Source organism: Lipotes vexillifer, unplaced genomic scaffold, assembly GCF_000442215.2.
Source record: "Lipotes vexillifer unplaced genomic scaffold, Lipotes_vexillifer_v1.1 scaffold240, whole genome shotgun sequence".
In the NCBI taxonomy this organism is placed as follows: Eukaryota; Metazoa; Chordata; class Mammalia; order Artiodactyla; family Lipotidae; genus Lipotes; species Lipotes vexillifer.
In genome coordinates this window covers 2,880,878-2,905,895 of record NW_006797481.1, presented here as the reverse complement: position 1 = coordinate 2,905,895, position 25,018 = coordinate 2,880,878, and the positions used below count along the sequence as shown (strand labels likewise).

General features: G+C 43.0%; 1 protein-coding gene across 1 annotated transcript in view; it reads right to left on the bottom strand.

The window, feature by feature from the left end:
* EIF3A (eukaryotic translation initiation factor 3 subunit A) overlaps positions 1-3,773 on the bottom strand; it is a 32,776-nt gene extending 29,003 nt beyond the window's left edge. Inside the window, exon 1 of the mRNA XM_007469581.1 lies at positions 3,583-3,773. Coding sequence (XP_007469643.1) covers positions 3,583-3,631 — 49 coding nt within the window. The 5' untranslated portion in view covers positions 3,632-3,773. The remainder of the gene's footprint in view (positions 1-3,582) is intronic.
* Positions 3,774-25,018: the final 21,245 nt, after the last annotated feature.

Here is a 25,018-nt window from a genome sequence, read left to right as displayed (position 1 = left end):
TACTTTAAATGCTTTTCAAAACTGACATACACAGTTTCTATCAGCCAAAAATTGGGGAGTAAATGTTTTTAAATTTATCCTTTACATTAAGAATATCACAGCAGCACACCAAAATGACCTATTATAACCTATTATATCCAATTCCCAAACTTATGCTGAGGATTTAAATCCCATACTACTATATATAAACACCATCAATGCAATACAGAATAGGCACAAAGAGAGTCACCAGCATGATGTGGTGACAAAATATTAAACTGTCAAAAAATAATTCACTTTCCCAATATCTTATTATTTTTTTTTTTTTGTGGTGCGCGGGCCTCTCACTGCCGTGGCCTCTCCCGTCGCGGAGCACGCGCAGGCTCAGCGGCCGTGGCTCACCGGCCCCGCCGCTCCGCGGCACGTGGGACCTTCCCGGGGCACGCACCCGTGTCCCCTGCATCGGCAGGCGGACTCTCAACCACTGCGCCACCAGGGAAGCCCCCAATATCTTATTTTTAAATTCGTGTGGTATCTTAATGTCATTTAAAGAAAAACAAAGTCTTGTTCAGTGATACAACTAAAAGTACTTTTCATTTCCTCAACAGCCAATCAAAATTTAGGATTCCAAATTCAATACTTTCAAACTCTGAAACAAGTTTCATAAAAGCCAAAGAAAATGCATTAAAAAATAATTTTTCATAGGACCATCACCACCACCAAGAAAAAAAGGAAAACATGGATACCAGGCAAGGATGTTTTTAAAAGAAAACACTGAAATGGAAAGAAGTTTCTCATGATGATCCATGATGGTGAGTTCCTGTCTTTATCCTAACTGATATGAGGATATAGTTTAGATGATCCTCTGAATCATCTAATTAGGGGGAAAAAAAGTGTTTGAGGCTGGAAAAAACTATCACACACTAAAACCTCTACTGCAACATTTACAGAAATGTTCATTTCCAGATTGATATTTTTGAAATAAAAATTAAAATCCAGAATTACCAACTATTACTAGGAGGGTGGGTATTCTGAGTTTACCTTTAAGACACCATGAATGAAACTATGTGTCTACCTATAAAGAAAACCTTTCGGTCAACCCTTCAATTTTACTAGTTTATTTGTGCACCGGACCAAGTAGATAAGCTATAATGTTACACAATTTGTGGGTTTATTAACAACTTCATTTTTAAGTCATTGGTTGTAGAGTGTAAGTTAAAAAACTGTTACAGGGTCAGAAGCAACTGATTTGGCACTACTTAACAATATAAACTGGAAAAGGGCTTTTTCCAAATGATTCTGGGGAATGTATTTCTTGCCTGTAACTGCTGGGCCAAGTTCTCATTTTCCTGGATGATTGTTTTCCAATTGTTTCCAAAAATATTGCTCTGATAAACTATTCTACACTTAAATTTATTCATGTTTTATTAGGATAACATAATGGATGAGGTCCAGATGTGATTGAGATTACCAATGTTATAGATAAATGAGACTATTTCCATTAAAATAAAATGTGCTTTGATCATCCTATTTAAAGTTTTGTAAGCAGTGTCATTTGCCATCCACATTCTGCTCTTTGACACTAAGACAGGATCTCTCTGTTCACAAGATCAAAGGTACAGAAATTACTACTTGAGAGGTAAGGCATCTCTCTACCATCCTACGCTCATCCTACAGCTTAAAGGGGCCTTTTAAAAAAACTACACTAACAAAATTCAAGTTTCCACCTCCATCTCAGTGTCCCTTTCTCATCTTGCCTACTTTAATTTCTGACATTTTCCCCATATTGCCCTCCATAAATCAAATCTATTTCAACTTAGAAATTGTGAGAAAAGATTTAAGATCTGTTACATATCATATATCCCTTCTAATCTAAAAAAATTACTGACATATTAAGTTCATAAAAAGTTTCAGAAGGGAGGAGCAAAGGAAACAAGGCCTGAACACATCAAATGTGTAATATTTAGGCCATCGAGATAACAGTGCTTTAGCCAATTAACACGGGGGGAAAATGTCTGTTGGTCAAGCATTCAAAGGACTGTAAAACAGATCTGCAGAAGCAATTACAGCAGTAATTTCACCCAAGTCATTTGGTATACGACGACATAATTCTCTAAGTTTCAAAACAGCAAAAAAAATTTTTTTCCCTAACTTTGCTAGCTCATTTTGCAGGGTTAAATTTCCATCTCAATCTATTTTCTTCCCTATAAATCAACATCTGTAAACTTCTTGCCTGTTCTAACTATTAGATGGAGAATTAAAATGGGTGTTGATCAGATCAAAGTTGTAGTTTCAATTGTTTTTAAAACAATTACTCTATTCCACAGAATATAGCACTATCCTATTTCACAGACTGTTACTTCTCCCCGAAATTCTTACTTCTAGTTAAAATAACAAGCATGTGACAAACAGACCTCTGGTCCCGACAGATTATCAGTAGTATCAATTGTATGTACTGACTGAAATTGACCTTTTCCTAAGAGGATTTTCAAACAAACTAACAAAATAAGCTTCACAAGCATAAAAGCTTAACAGACACGGCATATCCACCTATAACATGGATGGAAGAAGGGTGAAAATAAGAGCAATGAACGCCCTTAACACTTACAAAAAGTGTTTAAAGACCAGAAGCACGTATAATACATTTGCACCCCCATAATGCCAACGTAATAAATGCCTCTTGAATAGACCGGGACAAGCACAAGGTTTCCCAGAAGCGCCATAAGTTTTCCCATAAGTACACATATGGAAAGAAAAATCGCAAGTAGCAGCGCCGTAGTGAAAAAATCGACTGATCTGGAAGAGACCTTGGTTTTAGGCTCCTAGCTCAACAATTAACTCCCAGAGTGACCTTGGGCAAACCAGACTCCCTAGGCCTCACTTTCGTTATCTTTGAGAAAAAACTTGAAGTCCAGTATTAACTCTGTTCCAACTTCCTGTGATTCGGAGTAGGCCTCTGAGCTGCCAATAATCAATGCCAGAAAAAATAGGAAACGGGTTAAATGGGTCAGAGTCCCCGAAGCGGAGATAGTGGTCAGAGGGGAGGGTAAGTGGACCCTGACCCCGCAAAGCGCGGGGCTGGATTCGGGGGTTGCCGAGCTGTCTGCGGGAAGGCCGGAGGTGGGACTGCCCGGCTCCCGGCCCGGCAGGAGGTGGAGCCGAGGTTTTGGCGTGCATTGTCCCCGGGAGGGAGCCATGTTTCCTCCTCCCCGGCACTCCCAGATGGCGGCCGGGGGCGCGGGGCCGAAGCTGAAAGCCCCGTGGTCTGGAGGACCAAGCGGAGGCGGGCGGGAGGGAGAAGCTCGGGCCCGGGTAGGCCTGTCTCGGGAGCCGCGGCCTCGAGACTCACCCGGCGGCGGCGGCGGCTGCGGGAGGGACGGGCCCCCGAGCAACGGTTCCCTGCTCCGCGCCTCCCACCGCCCAGTCGGTTGGAGTGAGAAGGGACACCATGCCCAACCACGGCCTGAGTCGGCGGCGGGCAGGCCGCATCGGCCTCCTGTGCAGCCGCAGCTGAGCGGCGGAGCAGCGAGAAGCTGGCCCGGGCGCCTCGACTTCCGAGGCCTCAGGCCGCCCCAGTCCGGCGCGTCCCGATCCCCTACTCACCGTTGGCGCGTTTGAGGGCATTTTCCGGCCTCTGGAAATAGGCCGGCATCTTGGCGGCAGGCTCAGCTCACCCGGCGTCAGCGAACTCCTTAGGGGCCCGGGCCAGGAGAGGAGACGAAGGGGTAGCAGCGCGAAGCTCCACGCGCCTCGCCAGCAGTAGCCCGCGCGCCCAGCCGGCCAGAGACGGAAAGGAAAGAGCCACGTGACCCCCGCGCGGCGGCACCGCCGCCGCCTAGGCCCCGGATGTAGGGGCGGGCCTTCGCCCGCGCACCGCCCCTCCTCGCGCGCAGGCGCAGGGGCCGCACGCCTGCCGGCTGACGTGGCGCTGGCCGAAGTCTTCCCAGCTCTCTGGCTGCACCTGGGGACTCCGCGGGGAAATGTTAGAGAGCCGGTTCTCCGGCACCTCACTCTTCGAGAGACAATCTTGGTGGGAAAGGTGAGATTTGGGTCAGAGCTTCTGTCTGGCGGGAAGGCACAGATTCTTCTTTTAACATGACTTGTGCGGAGTCATACAAATTTAACTCTCAGGTCCCATCCGCCTAGAGAATGTCCTGGCTTGACTGAGTTAAAATGCCGAATTTATTCATTTAACACAGATGCTTTGAGCAGGTATCATTAGGGCCAGCGATCCTCACCACTGGAGATAGTGGTGACCTGTCACAGCCCAGACTAGTATGGGGAGGAGGGTTGTAATAAGTAACTTAAATAAGCAAGCTTATTTCATATCTAGGTAAAATTTTAAAATTGGGGACACAGAGATTGCCTGGGCCCTCAGAGATAGATGAGTACACAATGAGGGTCAAGATAGGATCTTTTCTGGGCCTGGAGAAAAGCATAAATACTTGCTGTTGATTAATGCTCAGTAGAAAACAAGCAACCTAAGTATACTAAAAGCCACTCAGGAGGTGGCAAACGGAAGTAATCAGGGTGATAAAGGTTTTTTCCCTAATCAAGCTACTTTTGTACTATATATGACTGGATAATTTCTCTAATACAGTGTTTTGGAGGGCTTTTCTGACTTGAGTGGAATAAATATGATTCTCAGAAAAACAGTTGTTGGGCTTCCCTGGTGGCGCAGTGGTTGAGAGTCCGCCTGCCGATGCAGGGGACACGGCTTTGTGCCCCGGTCCGGGAAGATCCCACGTGCCGCGGAGCGGCTGGGCCCGTGAGCCATGGCCGCTGAGCCTGCGCGTCCGGAACCTGTGCTTCGCAACGGGAGAGGCCACAACAGTGAGAGGCCCGCGTACCGCAAAAAAAAAAAAACAAAAAAAACAGTTGTTAAGGGCACAACCGAAGTACCACATTATCCATATTTGCAACATAATGTCTTACAGTTTTAAAACAAGTATCACGTTTTACAGTTTACTGAAATGCTTTCACATTCATTGTTTTGTTTACAAGAATGCCGTAATGAAGGTATTTATACTGACGAACATAATAAATTTCGGGGGTAAACCAAGGTTCACATTTATACATTCATTCAACAAACCACATCATATTATCCACAAACCATTACTATGTGCCAGGCTGAGGAGGTAAACACCTGATAGGTAGGTACACAGCAGTTGAACAGGACATATTTGGTTCCTGCCTTCTCAGACTTTGCAGTCTAGAGAGAGGAAGATTTGAACACTCATCGGAAGCTCCGTGGAGGGAATTCCTTGGCAGTACAGTGGTTAGGACTCCGTGCTTTCACCACCCAGGGCCTGGGTTCAGTCCCCGTTCAGGGAACTAAGATCCCACAAGGCTGAAAAAAAAAAAAAGAAGCCACGTGGAAACGGAGACACCACTCCAGTCCAGGCCCCCATCGTCTCTCTAGGCCCATCTCTCAGCACACTCAGTGTCTTTTCAGTGCCAGAAACAGCCCTCTACTACCTCCAACCCAGCGCATGCCATCACTTCACTTGGAAGTTCACCACTGCCCATTCCTTGCTCTGGCAACAATCACCTATACATGTCACTTCTGCCAGGATTCTTCCCTGGCCCCCAGATAAGTTTAAGTGCCAAGTCATTGAGCACCAGTAACATCCTGTCTTAATACTGACCATACTTCGGTGTAATTACTTGCAGACTGTAAGTTCAGAGAGGGGAAGGACCATATTTGTGTTGTTCACCACTGTATCCCCAATGCCTGGCAAGGCATCAGGCAGACAAGATGCTCTCAAAAAATGCTGGAGAGAGAAATGAATAAATCCTTACATAAATATTTATATAATACATTTTCCTACCTTACACATGAGGAGGTAACAAGTTTAAAGGCCAATGTGTGTCACGCTTCATTCATAGAGCATCTCCCCATCTACATGGAGCACTCGATATCCCTAAGCCTCAGCATGCAAATAGTAAAGAAGAAACAAGAATGTTTTTCACCCAAATGACACTGATGACACTGATTCTGAACCTCCAGTTGTGCCAAAGTTCACTCATGACTTTCTGAGGTCAGTGCTCAAAGATACCATACTTTCCTGCACATATATATCCCTCCCCTCCCCAACCCCCCACCACCACTGTTACCTGACTAACTCCTGCTGGTACTTCAAGCTTCAGCCCAAAGGCTTCCTGCCAGCGGGGGCCCTACCCAACTTCCCCTTTGCCTGTGCTCTTTGTTCAGGCCACCGTTAACTCCACCACTGTTAACTCCATCACTGGGGCCAGCCCTGAGCACTCTGCTGCCCCTGCCACCTTGTCAACAGGTGGCTGTGTTCCTCCATCAAACCACTGGTGCCTGGAGGTAACCAGTGACCGACTAGCTCTTCCCACTAGCTCCTTCCAGAGCGTGCTCTCTCTCTTTCTCTCTCCTCCCTTAAATTCTGAGTTTTGACATTCATGCCATCAGTCTAGGCCTCATGTGATTCTTCCACACTGCAGCCCTCTACAGGCATCTTCAGAACCCAGGTCACATTCCCTCATTCCTTGGCTCTTAGTTCTGGCTCCCTGTCACTCTCTCCAACAACCACCATCGTAATGATTCATGGGCTCTATACCCATGTATCGGTAAATGATCCTGGCCACCTGGCCTTCACTATGTGTCCTCTACCTGAGCTCAGCCACTCACACATGGTGATACCCTAGAGTCTAGACCAAGAGTCAGCACACTTTTTCTATAAAGGGCCAGGTAGTAATTATTTTAGGCTTTGCAGGCCAGGAAGCAATGTCTTCAATTATTGGAGCAACTGTTCTTGCTAAAAGGATAATAGTCTTTTTTTTTTTTAAATATATTTTAAAATGTGAGAAAGCATTCTTAGCTCAAGGCTGTATAAAAACAGGCAGCAGGCCAAATTTAACCCACAGGCCATAGTTTGCCGACCCCTAACCCAGACCTTGTCACACTAACTGTCTCAGTTCCCAAATCTTGTTTTCAAGCTTCTTATTTTCTGGCCACCACCACCTATGGTTAACTCTATCAGATCCCAACTTGAACAACCCTGCTGTCTGACTGGGATCTGCAATCCATTCAGCAACTCTACTTGCTTTCCGCTGCTCTCACCCCTCTTGTCCTCTGTTTCCTCCAGACGCAACTTGGACTCCACCATTTTGTTATTCTCTTGCTCAGTTCTCCCTTTATTCTACCCCAAACTCTGACCAACCCAACCCTCCACCCATCCTTGCCTATAGCCTAATGTGACCGGAAAAGAACGCACAACCATGTCAACAAGTCTCACTTTAAGTTCACGACCACAAGCCTCAACAAGCACTGTGTTGCTGTTCAGCCACCCTGCTCCACTTTTCTGGGCCACACTCCCACTCTCCCAGATGACTAGTTCATACTTTTTCCCCTCTCTAATTCTCCAGTATGTCCTTTCTCTACTCTCAGCCGATGGCCAAAACAGTGGAAAAATTAGAGAACTTTGGCACTCCGCCATCTACCACCCATCTTCATCTGTGCTCAGACCCTCTGCCTTCCCTCCTGTTACTCTCCATCCACTATCCTATCTAGAGCCAGCCCCTACCTACCAATACGTTGGATTCCATCTCCTCTCACACACACAGATGATCACTGCATTCTCCCTGAAACACTGTCTTCATTTGGCTTCCAGGATCACCCTTTCCTGATTTTCTTCCTACCTCTCTGTCTGCTCCTTATCTCTCTAACCTCTAAGGTTGAAAAGTCCCAGGGCTCAGCTGCTGGACCTCTTCCCTCCTCTAACTACCTTCACCTCTTGGTTCTAGCTCTAGGTACTTTCGCAGTATGCATCTTCACCATAGGCATCTTTGCCGCAAGCGTTTTGGCTCCAAATGTTTTTTGCCACGTAACTAATTGGCCTTAGGCAATTTTGCCCTAAAAGATAAAATAACGGAAAGTAAAAGAGGGACCTCATCTGTCAGCTCGATAAAGACATCCATAATATCACTAACCGGAAGAAATGCTAATACATTTCAACCAGTTGAAACCAAACTGTCAACCAGTTATTATATCCTTCATAACAAAATTGTCTTACGGCCAATTAGTTATGCAGTGGAAATGCTTGTTTATGGCAAAGGTACCCGACACGCTAGCTCATAGCTTTAGAAATCACGTCTGTGCTTATAAGTTACAAAATTGTATCATCAGCACTTGATCTCTCTCCTGAAAGCCCGTCTCACAACCATTAAATGTTTGACACACAACGTACACCCAGCCTGTCCCACACCAGACTCTGGGTCTCTTCTGGCTCCAACCTGTGCCTCCTGCCATCGTCCCCCAGTGGACCATTACAACCCCTTTCTTCTGGTTGCTTAAGCCACAAAAGTGTTGGAGACATCCTCGACTCCACTTTTTCTGTCATATCCCCACGTCCAGTCAACCCACCAACAAATCCCACATGTGCTACCTCCATAGCTATCACTCTGACCCAAGTCACCATCATTTCTCATCTGGAGTGTATAATAACCTGCTAGCTTGTCTTTCTCTTTTCACCTGGCTCCCTTCTCTTTTTTCTCCACTTAGTGAGGAAGGGGATCCTTTTAACACAAAAGTGAGGTGATCATGTCAGTCTCCTAATGAAGACCCTTTTGTGGCCCCCAGATCACCCTGTGAAAGTCAGTCCTTATAATGGCCTAAAAGGCCCTACACAATCCCTTCCTTTCCCTTGTCCCTCCCATGCCACGCCAGTGTCACCTTTTCAGTGCTGTCTTCCCTCACCTCTTTAAAGTAATAATAACCTCCCTTCTTCCCATACGGTACTTCCTAGCACGCTTCTCTTCTTTATTTTCCTCCATAGCATTTATTTCTTTATCATCATTTGATCCCTGATATATTTTATGAGTTTCTTTCTTTATTGTCTACTCCTCTAGAATATAAGCTTGATGAGGGCAGGGATTTGTCTGTTTTGTTCAAATGCTATATCTGCAGCACCAGTAAGAGTGCCCTGCACAGAGTAAGCACTCGATAAATCTTCGTCGAAGAAATGACAATTGGTTAAAGCAATCCTCCTATATTATAATTGCCCGTCTGCATGTTGGTCTCCTCTATGACCCTGGAAGTCCTTTGAAGGTAATGATTGGGACCATTAATCTTTGTGTCTGGACAGTGCCTGGCTCATGGTCACACCCAAGCACCTTGGTGGTTCCAGCTGCACTATAACAATCTAGGTCCAAAACCTCACAGCCTTGAATTCCTAACCATGAAAGTGTCTAACTGGGGTTGGAAAGCTTTTAGGCAGTGGTGTATCAAAGGCAAACGTGGGGTACACTGTGCTTGTGCCAGACAGTTCTCACTGAGCCTTTGGGTTCTGCACATTTAAAGCAGGAACTTGGAATGCAAATTCAGTTGAGTATATTTTTTAGCAGAAACATGTCCTGGCAATATACTGTTATTTATTGGGTAAAATGCATCTTACGCTCAGGAGGCTTCAATTAGTATTCTGCTTGCCTCTAGAAGAAGGCTGAGGGGAAGAAGAAAGAGGGGCTTGTTTGTGGGAATTGGCACACGTGCTCACACGTGCCATTGTTGGCACGCCATGAAGCCCAGCTCCTGCTTGGGAATTGAGCAGATTATGCCCAAAGCTACACAAACCAACTACAGCCAAGGAAGCAGAATGAGTAAAACACTGTGCATAGTGGTTTTGGGTGTGGTTTGAAACGAGGCTTCTCTGTGAAATGTGTTAAACATGATTAGAAGGAACCCTAGAACATGTGGGCTTTCATCCTGTGTTTGTGGATGTTAGACTATCTTCACATGGACCTTTTCATTGTGCTCTCTTCTCAGGGAACAGCTAAAATCGTCCCTCCTCAGAGAACCGTTTCCTGACCACCCAGTCTAATCTAAAGACCAGCCTGTTTTAATTCTCAGAGGAGCAGTCAGCACCAACTGGGAGTTTTCTTTGTTTCCTTGGTTACTGTCTGTCTTAACATACTAGATGGTAAGCTTTAAGAGGCCAAGTTCATCTTGTTCACTGCTGTATCTCCAACTCCTGGAACTATGCCCAGCACAGGGCAGGCATTCCATAAGTATGAGATGTGTGAATAAATGAAGGAATGGAGACTGTGGTAGACAGACTTCTAAGATGTCCTTCAAGACTCCTTCTCCATGGTGTACACATCCTGTTTAATGTCTGGGACTGTAAATGTGATGGTGTATTACTTCTGTGAGTAGGTTCGTTATATGTCACAGTTGACTTTAAGAAGGGGAGATTGGGGCTTCCCTGGTGGTCCAGTGGTTAAGACTCCACCTGGTTGAGAAACTAAGATCCCACATCCCCCCCAGAAAAGGGAGGGGGACATCATCTGGGTGGGCCTAACCAATCACATGAGCCCTTTAAATCTGGGTGTAGAGGTCAGAGGCAGAGGAAGTAAGAGATTCAAAGCATGAGAAAGTATATGGAGGGAGCCACAGAGCGAAAAACTGCGGGCAGCCTCTAGGAGCTGAGAGCAGTCCCCCAGCCAAAAGCCAGCCAGTGAATGGAGGCCTCAGTCCTATAACTGCAAGGAACTGAATTCTATCAGCAACTTGGATGAGCTTGGAAACAGATTCTTCCCAAGAGCCTCCAGAAAGGAATGCAGCCTGGCAAGACCCAGAACAGAGACCCAGCCACACAAATCTACAGAACTGGGAGCTAATAACTGGGTGTTGTTTTAAGCCACTGTTGGTGGTAACCTGTTACATAGCAAGAGAAAACTAATACAGAGAACTTAACAGTTTTCTCCATATTAACTCACAGAGAAAAAAGAATGAAACACTATGGAGTCTTCACTTTGCAGGAAGTGGAAACCAAGGTACAACTCAATGGAGGAAAAGGGCAAGACTGTGTAAGGTGTAACTATAAAAATCCAGACAGGTCTAGCGAAAGCTTCATGAGAGCTTTGAGACGCTCTGAGACTTTGAACAAGTTACCATACTCCACATTGGCATTTTTAGAACTAGGAGCATGTTACATTTCCTAGGGAGCTAGGATTATAAATACATCTCAGTTATTCCTATGAGCATGCCAGTTTTGGAGTTAGCTGTGGCTTCAAACCACAGTTTTGCCATTTTACTTGACATTCGGCAAGTAATCTCTCTGAGCCTCAGTTTTATCAACTGTGGAATAAGCATGATGAGGTTGTTGTGAGGTTGAGTGAGATACTATGTGTATCGTTCTTAGCACCATTCCTGACACAAGCTCTCTAGAAATCATTTCCGCGTATATGCAAGACGGATAAAATAATCAATGCCTGAAATATTCACAGCCTCTTTCTGCCCCCTCAACTGCTAAACTATTATGATGATGACTAATGAGCGTTTCCCCGTTTCCTTCCCCCTGTTTTCCACATCCTGTATTCGGGACAGGAAGTAATCAGTCAGGAGGACAGCTGGAGAAGTTGGATAGGAGATTCAAGTAGGAAGGGGCTTAGATGAGAGACAGAGGGATAATAGAGGGGTGGGAAAAAAGGCTAATGGGGGAAAAAAGGAAAGAGGAGAGAAGATGAAGGTAATAGAAAGAGTTATTTCTAAGGAGAGTGGAGAGAGAGATGAGAACCTGTGCCAGATGAATGAGAGAGTTTACAAAAATACAAGGGGGTCTGTGCCGACATAAATACATGATTGAATAAATAAATTGAGCAAATAGAGAAATTTCCCATGGAGAAGAATTCCACATGATTTATATAGATACTTTGCCCTCAAGAGAGTGGAGCATAAGCCTCCACTCCTTAGGTGTCAGCTGTGCATAGTGACTTCTATCCAAAAAGAACAGTATAGAAAAAGGAGAGAGGGAGTGACTTTACAGGAGAGAAACCCAACAAACACAACCTCAGCCAGGTGATCAAGGTGTCATATGATGAGATGAGAACTGCACTTGACCACTGTGGTCTTCCTCCCGCTAAATGCAAAACCCAGTCTTTTTTTTTTTTTTTTTTTTCAGTGGTACGCGGGCCTCTCACTGTTGTGGCCTCTCCTGCTGCGGAGCACAGGCTCCGGACGCGCAGGCTCAGTGGCCATGGCTCACGGGCCCAGCTGCTCTGCGGCATGTGGGATCTTCCCGGACCGAGGCACGAACCCGCGTCCCCTGCATCGGCAGGCGGACTCTCAACCACTGCACCACCCAAAACCCAGTCTTATCGTGAGAAAAACATCAGACAACTCCTAACTGAAGGACAGTTTATAAAATACCTGGCCACTACTCCTCAAAGCTGTCAAGGTGATCAAAAACAAGGAAAGTCTGAGAAACTGTCACAGCCAAGAGGATCCTAAGAAAACATCCTATGTAAAAACCTGAAACAGAAAAACTCATTAGGTAAAAATTAAGGAAATCTGGATAATATATAAACTTCAGTTACTAATGTATCAACATTGGCTCCATAGTTGTGACAAATGTACTATACTTTTTTAAAAAAATATTTATTTATTCATTTGGCTTGCACCGGGTCTTAGTTGCGGCATGTGGGATCTTTTTAGTTGCAGCATGTAGAATCTAGTTCCCTGACCAGGGATCAAACCTGGGCCCCCTGCATTGGGAGCATGGAGTCTTAGCCACTGGACCACTAGAAAAGTCCCACAAATGTACTATACTGATGTAAGATGTTAATAATAGAAGAAATCGGGTGGGGAGTATATGGTAACTCTCAGTATTATTGCAACTTTTCTGTGAATCGAAAACTGTTCTAAAACAAAACATTTATTCCAGATTTCAGTACCACATTTTTTAATTAAAAATAATACAATAAAATGTTTAAAAATATGAGAGGAAAGGAATTTTAAGACATATTACTGTAGGTAATGAATTCTGTCATCTTTAATGCTCTTTGAAAAATGCAAATAAGGATCAGAATTAATTTTAATTGCATTTTCCTTACTGAAATGTTTCTTTTAATGCAACAATGTTTCTTTTAAGGCTCCAAAGCTGGGCTTCCTGGGGCCTAGGATCTACTCAGTTTCCAATATTAGCATCCTGAAATGTTGGAGAACACAGGAAGGTTGACTTCCTCTTGGGAATGTTCTGGAAGTCTCGAATAGCCTGGAAACCAGTTAACCATCAAGACAGAGTGTCAGGGCAGTTGACTGAACCCCCTTCCAGAAGTGACTTTCCAGTCCCCTGGCAGGCCTGGCTTTCCAGTCCCCTGGCAGGCCTGGAATCCCTTAAAAGAGCTGCCACCCCAAAGAAGCTCTTGGCTGACTACATGCCTAATCTCTGATTAAATCCAGTTATGGAAACAGATGAAAAGAAGAGCCACACTTGACTCACAGGAGCCTGGGCATTGGAACATCTGTGGAAAATATTGGGTCCCTTATCCACATACGCAGACAGTTTGGGCATTTTCCAAATCCACATCAGTGCCAACAACTTATTTATCTTTTCCTGGGGAGCAAGGAGCTGGCTGCACAAACCAGACATAGCGGGCCAGAGACTGTCACCCTTAGAAAAGGCTGCCAGGAAGGTAGGCCCTTGGCTGGTGTTGGGAACTTGGATTTCAGGATCACTCCCACCATTCCCAGAATTGATGAGAGTGACCAACTATGCCTAAACTATTCGTACACACAGTGGCGTTCATGCTGAACACCTGTTTCCTTGTGAGAGGCTGGAATTTTGGTATGTGCTGGGCAGAAGTTGCCTACATGACCGGCACCTTCAATAAAAACCTTGAGTCTCTAATGAGCTTCCCTGGTCAACAATATTTCACATGTGCTGTCACAACTTGTCGCTGGAGGAATCAAGTGCATCCTTTGTGACTCCACTAGGAGAGGACTCTTGGAAGCTTGGGCCTACTTTGCTGTGAACATCAGCCTCTGTGCCTTTCCCCTTTGCTATTTGGCTCTGTATCCTCCAGCTGTAATAAATTATAGCCATGAATACAGCTATATGCTGAATCCTGTGAATCCCCTGAACAAATCATTGAATCTGGGGGTGGTCTTGGGGACACCCTACACAGGCTATTCTTTTTGGGGGATATCATTAGTTTATTATAAAAGAGAGACATGGGAATTATTTACATGATGAAATATCTCAGTGGAATGGGCAGCTTCACGTGATGCCATTTCAGTAGTGACTTATTTCAGTCTACATACTTTCCAAGAATGTCACCATCTCTAAGTAAGAAATAATCCTTGTCTAGAACTGCTTTGGTGCCTTAGAGCCCAGTCCGGTAACTACTACTGTTGTTTGCAATACTTTTCCTTGAGATTTTTCTGGAAGCATAATGCCTCTCTTGGTTACAGTTTCTGCTGCACTCTTTTCAACTAATACTTGGTCAAAGAGCGGGAAAAACTTTCTAAATGCCTGTCCTGCCGTGACTCTGGCCACCGTAGTTTAGTTCATACTCTCCACAAGGCTACTCTTATCTATAACATTAGCATAAAGATTTTTCTTGGTCCAACCCTTATTAGGACAGGCACAGAGGAAGATATGGTCAGCTGCATTTGATCACTGAGAAAACAAGCCCAGAGAAGACTGGTTTAACAGCTAGGAGGGGCAGAGCTGGAATTAGAGCTCAAGTTTGTCTGTTTCCACACCCAGCAGTCAATCTTATTGCCAAAGGTTGGGGTGCCTCCCCTCTCACTTCTCCTCCTTAACTCTGGAGAGCCTGTCTGGCAGGTCTGACAGGGCTTGGGAGTGAAAGGGGAGGGAGGAAGGCTTCAGTTCCAGTCATCCTCTCACCTTCCCAGAGATAACCTCTCCAGCCCTACCCTCCGTCACACGTCACACTCCATCCGAGCCTGGCCACAGCCTTCTTTATCCTTCCCTCCCAGTACCCACCACCACCTCCCTCAAATCCTTTGTTTTAGTGTCTGTCGGTCATCATCTTCATCCTCATTTATTTTCTGAATGCCTCCAGAATGTGCCAGAGACTAAAGTGACACTAAAGTGTCACTAAGGTGACACTAAGGTGACAGCCATAGGGGGCTGTCCCTAACTTACTCTTAGAGGAAGTACTTAGAGTGCCCACCTTAGGTCCCCACACCCAGCAGAGCCACCCAAGCAGGGCAAGGAGAGGCAATGACTCGGAGGCTCTCATCCTGTTCCACCTCTGAGACTTCTCGCCTTTTTCTCTTTCCGCAAGTGTGGATCTCTAGGTCTGAAATCCCAGAAACAATAGATCTGGTCATGCGTTCCCTCTCTTCTGTTTTCCCACCTGTCGTAAGGTGGTCACAGGCAAGAACTCTGCTGTGCTTATGTCTGTACCCTCTCCCCAGCCTTTATCCCATGTCACAGTCTGTTTTGCAGATGCTATTAGCACACTGAGCAAAGGAAATCAAGTCTGACTCATTCTACATCCTTGCTAATTTAATGGAAGATGATTACCCAAGCCCAAATACCACATAAAATTATAAAGTATTTTGGGCTAAATGTGTCTCTTTTAAGGTTCAGCAAATGACCTTAGTGAAGTTGAAAAGACAGGATATCTGGGGTCTACGGATTTAACATATTTTCTTATTTTTTCTGCCTAGCATGTTTCTTCAAATCTAGGAATGCCATCAGTGATTAAACACATCATTTTATGAGAAAGAAAAAGCACTCCCAGTTATAATTTTAGGTTGCATCCCAATTTCAGAGATTTAAAAATTTGGACTATTGGATGCAAAGAAATACAGCATTTTTTTTTTTTTTTTCTGGTATGTGGGCCTCTCACTGTTGTGGCCTCTCCCGTTGCGGAACACAGGCTCCGGACGCGCAGGCTCAGCGGCCATGGCTCACGGGCCCAGCCGCTCCGCGGCATGTGGGATCTTCCCGGACCGGGGCATGAACCCGTGTCCCCTGCATCGGCAGGCGGACTCTCAACCACTGCGCCACCAGGGAAGCCCAAAATACAGCATTTTTTAAATTGTGAAATAAAAGTAACAGGAGAAAAAAATTGCTGAAGTCATCTATCTAAAGAAAACCACTGTTACTAACATTTGAATATTTTTAAATATTGTTCTAATTTTTACAGTTAGGGACCTTATAGATAGTATATTTAATGCCTTTATGCACTAAATATACACATTTATAAATATTTGTATTTGGATCTATTTATGTACTATACATTTCCATATATTTGTATTTTTATCATACAGTCCACAGTGTTTGGGGTACACAGCCCCAAACCTTCCTTCACACCCTCCTCCCTTGCTCTTCCTCTGAGGAAACCACTGTCAGCAGCTGGGTATGCATCCCTCCCATCCTATAACATATATACATACACATATACACATAGCAGCTTAGAGTTTTACACATAGATGGGATTATAATGAGTTAGTACAAATATGTCTACCTCACTCTCCTTCATAGCTTCATAGCATTCTGTAATATGGAAGGTACAGAACGTACAATTGTTTTTTTTCTTCATTAACATTGGCTAATTTTCACATTTTCATCTTTTTTATAGATTTATTTTTTTAACATTTTTTTAAATTTAATTTTATTTATTTTTTTATACAGCAGGTTCTTATTAGTCATCCATTTTATACATATCAGTGTATACATGTCAATCCCAATCTCCCAATTCATCCCACCCCCACCCCTACCCCCGGCCGCTTTCCCCGCTTGGCGTCCATACGTTTGTGCTCTACATCTGTCTCTCAATTTCTGCCCTGCAAACCGGTTCATCTGTACCATTTTCCTAGGTTCCACATATATGCTTTAATATGCGATATTTGTTTTTCTCTTTCTGACTTACTTCACTCTGTATGACAGACTCTGGATTCATCCATGTCTCTACAAATGACCCAATTTCATTCCTTTTTATGGCTGAGTAATATTCCATTGTATATATGTACCACTTCTTTATCCATTCATCTGTCGATGAGCATTTAGGTTGCTTCCATGACCTGGCTATTGTAAATAACGCTGCAATGAACATTGGGGTGCATGTGTCTTTTTTAATTCCGGTTTTCTCTGGGTATATGCCCAGTAGTGGGATTGCTGGGTCATATGGTAATTCTATTTTTAGTATTTCAAGGAACATCCATACAATATACACAAATCAATCAATGTGATACACCATATTAACACACTGAAGAATAAACAAAAATTGTTAACATTGGCTAATTTTCCATAGAGTCTGTATCAATTTACATTCCCACCAACAGTGCAAGAGGGTTCCCTTTTCTCCACACCCTCGCCAGCATTTGTTGTTTGTAGATTTTCTGATGATGCCCATTCTAACTGGTGTTAGGTGATAACTCATTGTAGTTTTGATTTGCATTTCTCTAATAATTAGTGATGTTGAGCAGCTTTTCATATGCTTTTTGGCCATCTGTATGTCCTCTTTGGAGAAATGTCTATTTAGGTCTTCTGCCCATTTTTTTTTTTGAGGTACGCGGGTCTCTCACTGTTGTGGCCTCTCCCGTTGCGGAGCACAGCTTCTGGACACGCAGGCTCAGCGGCCATGGCTCATGGGCCCAGCCACTCCACAGCATGTGGGATCCTCCTGGACCAGGGCACGAACCCATGTCCCCTGCATCAGCAGGCAGACTCTCAACCAGCGCGCCACCAGGGAAGCCCCCAGCACCACTTATTGAAGTGACTGTCTTTGCTCCACTGTATATCCTTGCCTCCTTTGTCATAGACTAGTTGACCATAGGTGCGTGGGTTTATCTCTGGGCTTTCTATCCTGTTCCATTGATCTATATTTCTGTTTTTGTGCCAGTACCATGTTGTCTTGATTACTGTAGCTTTGTAGTATAGTCTGAAGTCAGGGAGTCAGATTCCTCCTGCTCCGTTTTTTTCCCTCAAGACTGCTTTGGCTATTCAGGGCCTTTTGTGTCTCCATACAAATTTTAAGATTTTTTGGTCTAGTTCTGTAAAAAATGCCACTGGTAATTTGATAGGGATAGCATTGAATCTGTAGATTGCTTTGGGTAGTAGAGTCATTTTCACAATATTGATTCTTCCAATCCAAGAACATGGTATATCTCTTCATCTGTTTGTATCATCTTTAATTTCTTTCAGCAGTGTCTTATAGTTTTCTGCATACAGGTCTTTTGTCTCCCTAGGTAGGTTTATTTCTGGGTATTTTATTCTTTTTGTTGCAGTGGTAAATGGGAGGGATTCCTTAATTTCTCTTTCAGATTTTTCATCATTAGTGTGTAGGAATGTATGAGATTTCTGTGCGTTAATGTTGTATCCTGCAACTTTATCAAATTCATTGATTAGCTCTAGTAGTTTTCTGGTAGCATCTTTGGGATGCTCTATGTATAGTATCATGTCATCTGCAAACAGTGACAGTTTTACTCCTTCTTTTCCAATTTGTATTCCTTTTATTTCTTGTTTTTCTCCGATTGCCGTGGCTAGGACTTCCAAAACTATGCTGAATAATAGTGGCGAGAGTGGACATCCTTGTCTTGTTCCTGATCTTAGGGGAAATGCTTTCAGTTTTTCACCGTTGAGAATGGTGTTTGCTGTGGGTTTGTCATATATGGCCTTTATTATGTTGAGGTAGGTTCCCTCTATGCCCACTTTCTGGATAGTTTTTATCATAAATGGGTGTTGAATTTTGTCAAAAGATTTTTCTGCCTCTATTGAGATGATCATATGGTGTTTATTCTTCAGTGTGTTAATATGGTGTATCACATTGATTGATTTGCGTATATTGAAGAATCCTTGCATCCCTGGGATAAATACCACTTGATCATGGTGTATGATCCTTTTAATGTGTTGTTGGATTCTGTTTCCTAGTATTTTGTTGAGGATATTTACATCTATATTCATCAGTGATATTGGTCTGTAATTTTCTTTTTTTGTAGTATCTTTGTCCGGTTTTGGTATCAGGTTGATGGTGGCCTCATAGAATGAGTTTGGGAGTGTTCCTTCCTCCACGATTTTTTGGAAGAGTTTAAGAAGGATGGGTGTTAGCTCTTCTCTAAATCTTTGACAGAATTCACTTGTGAAGCCATCTGGTCCTGGACTTTTGTTTCTTGGAAGATTTTTAATCACAGTTTCAATTTCATTACTTGTGATTGGTCTGTTCATATTTTCTATTTCTTCCTGGTTCAGTCTTGGGAGGTTGTACCTTTCTAGGAATTTGTCCATTTCTTTCAGATTGTCCATTTTATTGGCATAGAGTTGCTTGTAGTAGTCTCTTAGGATGCTTTGTATTTCTGCAGTGTCTGTTGTAACTTTTCCTTTTTAATTTCTAATTTTATTGATTTGAGTTCTCTCCCTCTTTTTATTGATGAATCTGGCTAATGGTTTATCAATTTTGTTTACCTTCTCAAAAAACAAGCTTTTAGTTTTACAGATCCTTGCTGTTGTTTCTTTCTTTTTTTTTTTTTTTTCAGTATGCAGGCCTCTCACTGCTGTGGCTTCTCCCGTTGCGGAACACAGGCTCTGGACGTGCAGGATCAGCGGCCATGGCTCACGGGCCCAGCCGCTCCGCGGCATGTGGGATCTTCCCAGACCAGGGCACAAACCTTTAGTTTTATTGATCTTTGCTATTGTTTTCTTTGTTTTTATTTCATTTATTTCTGCTCTGATCTTTATGATTTCTTTCCTTCTGCTAACTTTGGGTTTTGTGTGTTCTTCTTTCTCTAGTTCCTTTAGGTGTAAGGTTAGATTGTTTATTTGAGATTTTTCATGTTTCTTGAGGTAGGCTTGTAAACTTCCCTCTTAGAACTGCTTTTGCTGCATCCCATAGATTTTGGATCATCGTGTTTTCCCTGTCATTTTTCTCTAGGTATTTTTTGATTTCCTCTTTGATTTCTTCAGTGATCTCTTGGTTATTTAGTAACGTATTGTTTAGCCTCCATATGTTTGTGTTTTTTATGGTTTTTTCCCTGTAATTGATTTCTAATCTCATAACGTTGTCGCTGGAAAAGATGCTTGATATGATTTCAATTTTCTTAAATTTACTGAAGCTTGATTTGTGACCCAAGATGTGATCTATCCTGGAGAATGTTCCATGTGCACTTGAGAAGAAAGTGTAATCTGCTGTTTTTGGATGGAATGTCCTATAAATATCAAATAAATCTATCTGGTCCATTGTGTCATTTAAAGCTTGTGTTTCCTTATTAATTTTCTGTTTGGATGATCTGTCCATTGGTGTAAGTGAGCTGTTAAAGTCCCCCACTATTATTGTTGATTTCCTCTTTTATAGCTGTTAGCAGTTACCTTATGTATTGAGGTGCTCCCATGTTGGGTGCATATATATTTATAATTGTTATATCTTCTTCTTGGATTGATCCCTTGATCATTATGTAGTATCCTTCCTTGTCTCTTGTAACATTCTTTATTTTAAAGTCTTGATATGAGTATTGCTACTCCATCTTTCTTTTGATTTCCATTTGCACGGAATATCTTTTTCCATCCCCTCACTTTCAGTCTGAATGTGTCCCTAGGTCTGAAGTGGGCCTCTTGTAGACAGCACATATATGGGTCTTGTTTTTGTATCCATTCAGCAAGCCTGTGTCTTTTGGTTGGAGCATTTAATCCATTCACGTTTAAGGTAATTATCTATATGTATGTTCCTATTACCATATTCTTAATTGTTTTGGGTTTCTTTTTGTAGGTCCTTTTCTTCTTTAGTGTTTCCCACTTAGAGAAGTTCCTTTAGCATTTGTTGTAGAGCTGGTTTGGTGGTGTTGAATTCTCCTAGCTTTTGATTGTCTGTAAAGCTTTTGATTTCTCCATCGAATCTGAATGAGATTCTTGCCGGGTAGAGTAATCTTGGTTGTAGGTTCTTCCCTTTCATCACTTTAAGTATATCATGCCACTCCCTTCTGGCTTGTAGAGTTTCTGCTGAGAAACCAGCTGTTAACCTTATGGGAGTTCCCTTGTATGTTATTTGTCATTTTTCCCTTGTTGCTTTCAATAACTTTTCTTTGTTTTTAATTTTTGCCAATTTGATTTTTATGTGTCTCGGCTTGTTTCTCCTTGGGTTTAACCTGTATGGGACTCTCTGTGCTTCATGGACTTGGGTGGCTATTTCCTTTCCCATGTTAGGGAAGTTTTCGACTATAATCTCTTCAAATATTTTCTCAGGTCCTTTCTCTCTCTCTTCTCCTTCTGGGGCCCCTATCATGCGAATGTTGTTGCATTTAATGTTGTCCCAGAGGTCTCTTAGGCTGTCTTCATTTCTTTTCATTCTTTTTTCTTTATTCTGTTCCACAGTAGTGAATTCCACCCTTCTGTCTTCCAGGTCACTTATTGGTTCTTCTGCCTCAGTTATTCTGCTATTGATTCCTTCTAGTGTATTTTTCATTTCAGTTATTGTGTTGTTCATCTCTGTTTGTTTGTTCTTTAATTCTTCTAGATCTTTGTTAAACATTTCTTGCATGTTCTCCATCTTTGCCTCCATTCTTTTTCCGAGGTCATGGATCATCTTCGCTATCATTATTCTGAATTCTTTTTCTGGAAGGTTTCCTATCTCCACTTCATTTAGCTGTTTTTCTGGGGTTTTATCTTGTTCCTTCATCTGGTACATAGCCCTCTGCCTTTTCATCTTGTCTATCTTTCTGTGAATGTGGTTTTTGTTCCACAGGCTGCAGGATTGTAATTCTTCTTCTCACATTTTCACTATTACTAGTAGCGCTGTATGAAGATCCTTGCACATGCATATTTGTGTCCATGTGTAAGTATGTCCTAAAAGTAAATTGCTGGGTATGCACTTTTCCATTTTGATAGATACTGCCAAACTGCCTTTTAAAAAGGCTTCATTAACATTTTTTCTTTAAATACATAAAACCCATATTAAACAAAATGGTATTTCCTAGTTAAAGCAGAATGAACTACCGCAAACTCTACAAACAATTATGTTCATGTTGCTTTTATCTTTCATATGAAATTCTAGAGTATGCAGCTGCCTTATTAAGGGTTTCTTCCCATTTGTCCCAGATACCCAGCAAACAAATCCAGGGAGTTTGTGAACTAGTTCTGGGCATCCCACATGTGACTGTGGTTTTCACAGCCCCACAGATCACTGTTGAAAGACTAAGCCTGCAGCATCCACTACAGTACTGGACCCTGTGATGTTCCTCAGGGCATGGATCCTTGTGCTGATTTTTGTGGGGGACCCTGAATCTCTGAGGAACTCTTGCTCTGGCTCCTCAGGGGAACCAGTTGCCTCAGGAGCAGCAGGTTAGTAGGGCTGGTTTCAGGGTCCATCACCCCATGCACACAGACCCCGTGTCACTTTCTCTCCTTGGAGGTGTTGGGATCCCTTCAGGTGTCTGGAACATTTCCTCTTAAACTCCCAAACACAAAAGGAGGTGACTATATGTCTTAATCCCAGATGTGGGAACAAAATTGCCCATCCAAGAAAGACTATCTAGGTGAACTCAATGGCCCCACCCCTTTACTGCAGAGATAATGACTCAAAGGTAATTTTCTCAAACTTCTCTGTTATAAGATAACAGGGGGAAAGCCCTACAGAAATATAATATCCAGCAGAGCACTCCATATATATCTAAAACTAATTGCCTAAGAGTAGCTATATTAGTTTGCTAGGGCTGCCATAACAAAGTACCACAGACTGGGTGGCTTAAACAACAGAAATTTAATTTTTCACCATTCCGGAGGCTAGAAGTCCAGGAAAAAGGTGTCAGCAGGTTTGGTTTCTCCTGAGGCCTCTCTCCTTGGCTTGCGCAGCTGCCTCTCTGGTCCTCACGGGGCTTTTTCTCTGTGTGAGCTCATCCCTGGTATCTTCTTGTGTGTCCAAATTTCCTCTTAAAAGGACACAGGTCAGATTGCATTAGAACCCACACTAACAGCCTCATTTTAACTTAATCACTTCTTTAAAGGCCCTATCTCCAAATAAGTCACATTCCAAGGTATTGGGGGTTAGGACCATGGTATATAACAATGGGTTATTTCAGCTCATATCAGTAGCTGCTATATGTGATTTTATATAGTTATCCTAGTTGATTGGGTGGCAGTGGCCTTCACTAAAAGCAGGTACTTAAGGTGCAGATTGATGCAGGCTGATGTATTATTGAGGCTGTTAAAGGGAATCCACAAGAGGATCTGTTTTCCTTGTAAACAGTTTTTCTGTAGAACCCCACTAGACATTTCAAAGGCCAATGAAACAGGAGTGCAAATGTCTGCCTGGCTTACAAACTGATTCCAACTCTGCATCCCACTCCTCAGCCCCCAATACTTGCATATTTTCTGTGGGAACTAGAAATATTAACAACTATTTACTACAATAGTGAGCGCAGGGAATCCAAAAGTGCATGCCCTCCAGGAGTTCAGTCTAATGGGAGAAACAGAAGAGCCATATACACACCTAAATATACACCAATCCTAGCTCTATGGCCAAATACTCTTAGGCTTTGGAAGAGAGACAATGTAGTTTTGCCAGGGTTTAGGAAAGAAATCATACTTGAGACTTGATGATGAAGAATTTCTCAAGGTAAAGAGCAGGTAGAATGAGGAGACATTTAAAATATAGCAGCACTGTAATGATACAGTAAAAAACAGGAAACAAACTTAATGTCCATCAACAGACAATGGAAATCATCATATTTTCACATGTAAAATATCACTCAACAGTTAAAATTACTGAACCAGAGCTATAAATATTAACTTGGATAAATCATAACGCTGAGCCAAAAAAATAGAAGGAAAAAAGAAAAGCACTTTACAAACGAATACAAACAGCACACCGTACCATGGGAGGCTGTGTAGCACAGTGACCCGGTGTGTGGCTAGAATCCCACGGCCTGGTGTCATATCCTGGCACTGCCACTTGTTATCCTGAGCAAGTTGCATCTCCTTTCAGCTTTCTCACCTGTAAATTGGGGATCATAATAGGACTTACAGGCAGAGGTACTGTGAGGATTTATGGAAGTAATACAAGTAAGGCACGGAGAACAATGCCTGCCACCCAATAAATGTTAACTATTGTTTCAATGGTATAAAGTTTTAGAAGGAGTATAATATTTTGTTGAGTGATACATAAACATATACCAAAGTTTAAAAACATGCAGGAAAACAACAATTAACAAATTTAGAATAGTGGTTACCTCTGTAGGATAGGGAAGTTTAAGAGATTAAGGAAGAGGAGAGTGCTTCAACTACAATTGTAATACTATATTTCTTTTTACTTTATTATTATTATTTTTGGCCGCTCCTCGAGGCATGTGGGATCTTAGTTCCCCTGGATCCAACCTGCTGCCCCTGAAGTGGAAGCATGGAGTCTTAACTACTGGACTGCCAGGGACATCCTTGTAATACTTTATTTCTTAAGCTGGGTGGTAACCATATGTTTTTCTTAGATTGGTATGTTTGTATGAAATATGTCATATTAAAAATAAAATTTTTTTTTAAAGATCAAATGAGATGAGGGTGGGATTGTACTCCTATAGACTCCAAAGATCTTTCCCTGATTAGTTTTGTGTGATTTGGGTTTAGAGGCACAGAGAATCTGGAAGAAAAGATCCTGCAGCCACCCAAACTGTCTAGCTCCTTCCCATCATTCAGATCTTGGTTCAAATATCCCTTCCTGAGGGAAGCTTTCTTAACACCCATTTCAGATCAGCACACCCCTATCCACTCTCTAACAAACGGCACTATTTTGTTGAATAGGCTTATCCCTCTGGGCTGTTTCAGTAAGTTCCCCATTGGAATGCTCTGACTTAGTCAATACTATATTTCTAAAGCCATTTTATTTTTATTTTTTAAATTAATTTATTTATGGCTGCGTTGGGTCTTCGTCGCTGCACACGGGCTTTCTGTAGTTGGGGCGAGTGGGGGCTACTCTTCGTTGCAGTGCGCGGGCTTCTCATTATGGTGCCTTCTCTTGTTGCGGAGCATGGGCTCTAGGCACGCGGGCTTCAGTAGCTGTGGCATGCGGACTCAGTAGTTGTGGCTCGTGGCCTCCAGAGCTCAGGCTCAGTTAGTTGTGGCGCACGGGCTTAGTTGCTCCGCGGCATGTGGGATCTTCCTGGACTGGAACCCATGTCCCCTGCATTGGCAGGCGGACTCTTAACCACTGCACCACCACAGAAGTCCTAAAGCCATTTTAAATCCTCAATTATTTTTTTTTGTTTTGGATGGCTGGATGAATAAGGGATTGAATGAATGGAGTCCATTCCTTCATCCTCAGGACGCCTCTTTTTTTTTTTTTT